Source organism: Triticum aestivum, chromosome 1D (genome assembly GCF_018294505.1).
Source record: "Triticum aestivum cultivar Chinese Spring chromosome 1D, IWGSC CS RefSeq v2.1, whole genome shotgun sequence".
Lineage (NCBI taxonomy): Eukaryota > Viridiplantae > Streptophyta > Magnoliopsida > Poales > Poaceae > Triticum > Triticum aestivum.
This window is the reverse complement of record NC_057796.1, coordinates 474023757-474027872: the sequence shown is the minus strand read 5'-3', so window position 1 is coordinate 474027872 and position 4116 is coordinate 474023757. Positions and strand designations below refer to the sequence as shown.

General features: G+C 52.2%; 1 protein-coding gene across 3 annotated transcripts; it reads right to left on the bottom strand.

The window, feature by feature from the left end:
* Positions 1-278: 278 nt before the first annotated feature.
* On the bottom strand, positions 279-3862 carry LOC123183147 (uncharacterized). 3 transcript variants are annotated; one of them, XM_044595887.1, is made up of 5 exons: positions 3494-3862; positions 2040-2914; positions 1851-1945; positions 1220-1262; positions 279-724 (listed from the first exon to the last, which is right to left on the bottom strand). In XM_044595887.1, exons 1-2 carry the CDS (start codon positions 3746-3748, stop codon positions 2084-2086), a joined length of 1086 nt encoding a protein of 361 aa, XP_044451822.1. In that variant the 5' UTR covers positions 3749-3862; the 3' UTR covers positions 279-724; positions 1220-1262; positions 1851-1945; positions 2040-2083. The 3 variants fall into 3 exon arrangements, with proteins under 3 accessions (XP_044451822.1, XP_044451823.1, XP_044451821.1); XM_044595888.1 differs by having other exon boundaries at positions 1851-1927; XM_044595886.1 differs by having other exon boundaries at positions 1851-1948; positions 3494-3861.
* Between the last annotated feature and the right edge of the window lie 254 nt (positions 3863-4116).

The following is a 4116-nucleotide window of genomic DNA, read 5'->3' as shown; positions in this document are numbered from 1 at the left end:
TCTGTCAGAGGGATCAACTGGATATTGGCTCAACCCGTGGTCTTTATCGTGGTTCGCACTGGATATGTATGGATCTTGTTGGCAGTTGGCACTGGATGGATAATGTTTGTTTTTCTGCTGAAACCGAGCACTGCCGTGCGCCTCCTCTGTTTCAGTGAGTATCAGACAATGTTTTTTCCTTTTTTTATCTATGTATGTATACTCTAGTCTAGAAAGAAAAAAACATGGTGCTGAACCCATTTTAGCCACCACCTTTTTTCACACTGAACGCATTCTTGTTGCTGCCACATTCCTCACACTGAATACAGCATTGCTGTCCGCTGTTACTCGTTTACGACACGACGCCGCATAACAAAAGATATGGGTTTTTCCACAGCCTGATACAGTAATACTATTACAAAACCATATGGGTTCTTCCACTTCTTCCACAGGATAGTGAACTAGACAGAAAGGAAGAAAGAGATGGATGTCATCTTCCTGCCAGCAGCCAGGGTAGGATTAAAGTTCAGAGCATAGATAGATAGAGCTTCATTCATATGTTGATGCTGTTTGATACAGTAGTGTCAGGCGTTTCTTCATTTTCCAGCACCCCAGGCTTGCCGCACCCCTTTGGTCCTATTGATTGATTATGTCCGCCGAAGAGGCCACCGTCCCAAACGGAAACTTCGATCGTTACTTGCTGGAACAACCCCACCTGTTTATGGCTTTCTGTTTGGTTCCTTGCCTGCGATAAAGACCACAGGTTGAGCCAATACCCAGTTTATATGCAATCAATTTGTTTCTAGTTGGCCACTAGACCCACGGTTAACAGTTGTTTCCCAACCTGTATGCTACAGTTTCAGTCCTAAAGAACTGCAAAGAGAAATGTAGATGAAATTGGCAGTCATAACGAATAGCTACTACTACAACCTACTACCACTGCTATTTAGTTGCCTTGTAAGGTGCTGACTCGACCAGTCCCCTACAAATCTAAATACTTATGCCTAGCATCGAGCCGAAATAAACCAACTGCTAGGATATAATCCTGATTCACAGATTTCAAACTTACACTTTTGATGACAATCCTAATCAAATAAATCAAAACTTTTTATTTAAAAAAAAAATTTATAGATAACGGGTAGTACAACCAATGGCAGTGTTATTACTGTTGCTTGAGCTCACGCCCATGCATACACCGACAAAAAAACAGAGAGGAACTAGGTCATGGAAAAGGAGGGACCTCAAATGATATTTGCTTTCAGCTATCTCCTTCCTCGCAAGGGCTGCAAGGATACAAATGCCATCATGTGTTAGCTAGCATTCAGATAAACACAGCTTAAAGAGAACGAATAAAAACAGAGAATTTTGCCAAAACTGTTTAGGAAAATACCAAAGATACAAGTGACTGCAACAAAATAAATAAAAGTGAGATGTGGCGTCAAATAAGATTTACTATTAATGAGCCTTACGAACTCAAATTAGAGTCCACATACGCCAATATAGTTCAACATTATCATAATATCCCCTAAAAATGCATTTATGCCTACTGCCTACTATCAGGATCAAAGAATTTGAAACTAAGGAGAAAGTTAGAGGAATTACTGATTTCTTCATGGGCAGATGTGTGAACTCTGCATACTCTGTCCAAAAATCCCAACCTCTATGCTACAGGCCCTAACCATGTCAGTCTCGGTCCTAAATAACTACAGAGAGGAATGTAGATGAAGTTGGCAGCGATAAGAAATCTCTACTACAGCCTACTAGCACTGCTGACTTGACTTGTCCCCTAACTGTCTAAATCCTTATGCCTAGAATCAAATCAAAATAAACCAATATCGCACCTAACAAATTACTAGAGTATACTGCAGTACCTTAAGCAAAGCATGGGATTCTTCATCCATAGCAGAGTTGGTATCTTCCATGATCTCAATATCCAGCCAAGCTCTACCTGAATCTCTCATGTATGCTTCTGAATTTAATTGAAGGAACAATATATTACAAATACACTAACACCATGGTAGTGTGATTTTTTGGATAAAGTAGTACACATGAATACGTACCATGGAGACCAATTGGGCATGCATGTACAGGTATAACAAGCGTGCTAACACATCAATGACTTGAGTGAGCGAGCTTTCACAGGCTTCCTCCACCTCTTCTTAAACGGGCTCTTCCTCTTGATGTTGCCGTTGACGCCAACAACCCGGGGTTCATCGTTGCAGCCAAGCGCGTCGTCGCTGCTCTCCTCGTCCCCGCCCGCAATCCCGGCCATCTCATCGCACCTAGGCTCATCAACGTGTGCTGATGCCGCTTGATGGTCTGCATCAACAGTTTGGGCTGGACCTGCAGTATGCTCTTCAGGCAGTGCCTCCTCCTCTTGCTCAGCAGGTAAAGATTCTAGTACATTGCTGCTTGATCTCTGCCTCTTGCTGAGGGACGGGCCGAACCCAGCGTAGTATAAGTACCCCTCACCTGCATCGACACGCCTCCTCTTACGTGGCTTGGCGCTGATGGAGGGTTTGGAGGCTGCTGATGAAGCCGGCGGCAGCGCAGACTTAGGATCTGAGTGATATACACAAAAGGAATCGGGCTGGCTCACCGGCAGCCGGCAAAACCTCCTCTTGCCGTCGTTCTTGGTGCACACCCAAAGTTCTCCTCCTCCGGCAGCTACGAAATCGTCCTCATCACTCTGAACCTCCGTGGCCTTCTTCAGCCCCCACGCATTCTTCTCACCCCCTCTGTTTTCCCTGACTGTCCTTTTCATCTTGGCAACCTTATGCCGCTGTTTGGCAAAGACCTCGTCAGCCATATCTCCGGCCATGTCCTCCTCTTGTTCCTCCCCCTTGATGGAGGCCGCAAGAATGCTGGCCTGGAAGAGCCAGCTCGTCCGGCATGGGACACTGACGAAGTATTTCCCCATGAAGTGTTCCACCTCCTGAAGAATGAAAAATCGAAAGTGCAGGTTAGTCAAAAGTGCAGAGCGCAAATATGTTTCCCCTCCCCCAGCTGCCTGCCTACTGTGCTGAAATGGAGCGTGGATCTTCTCAGCTGGTTCAATCCGGCCGGCCGGACGCCATCTCCGCGACCCCAACCCGTACGGCGGCCATCTCCGCGATTCCAACAAACCCGTGGCGGGGCCCGCCCATCTCCGCGACCTCAACCCGTAGCTGCGGCAATCTCCGCGACCCCAACCCCTGGCGGCGGGGCGGCCATTTCGACGATTCCAACCCCTAGCGGCGGCGCCGGCCACAAATTACAACGAGGGAACGGTAGCTAACGCGCGCTAGAGATCAACTGGGCACGCGGCACGCCCGCCCGAAGCCGCAGAGGAACCCTAGCGACATGCACGAACCAGACGGCGCGGGCGGCGAGAGCCGGACGGGGCCTCTGCCGGAGAGGCGAGCTAGGGGCGCGGGCGGCGAGAACCGTACGGGACCTCTGCCGGAGAGGCGAGCTAGGGGCGCGGACGCCACACGGAGGAGAGCGTGTAGGTAGGGAGGTAGGTGGTGCTGACCTTGGGATCGGAGGGGTCGAGCTGGGCCATGAGCTCCCACGGCGACCGGCTGAGCTCGCACCGCTCCGCGGAGGAGGTCCCCCCGGCCGTGACCCTGTCGCCCCCCGCGTGGGAGGAGCAGGGCTCCAGTACTGGCGGCGGCGGGGGCGGGGGCGGGGGCGGGGGCGGGGGCGGAAGCGGGAGGTCTGGTTGCGGCGGCGCGGGGGCGGAGTAGGCGGAGCCGAGCAGGCGGGCGGCAGACCTGCGGATCCGCATGGCGGCGGCGCGGGGAGGGATCTGGGCTGGGGCGCTGGCTAGGGTTCGGGATTTGGGCTGGCGCACGAGATGGATCGGAAGAGGTCGAGACGAAGCTGAGAGTGTGTGGGTCGGGTGTGGTGAGGTGAGGTCTGTTTATATTTTGCTTGGGCCGACCTAGCTAGCTACCTTCTTCCTCCCTCCCTCCCTCCCTGCCCCAAGCCGCCTCCGCGGCGCGTGCACGGCGGCCTGCCGCCGCCGCGATCTCCCTCCTCGAGGGGGTCGCCGGCCGCCCCGGGTCTGGCCCCTGTGCCGCCTCCGGCCGCCGCGCAGCCTGTCGACCGGGCTCTCTTCCGGCCCCGTCCGTCTCTCAAGCTCTCGGCCGGCGC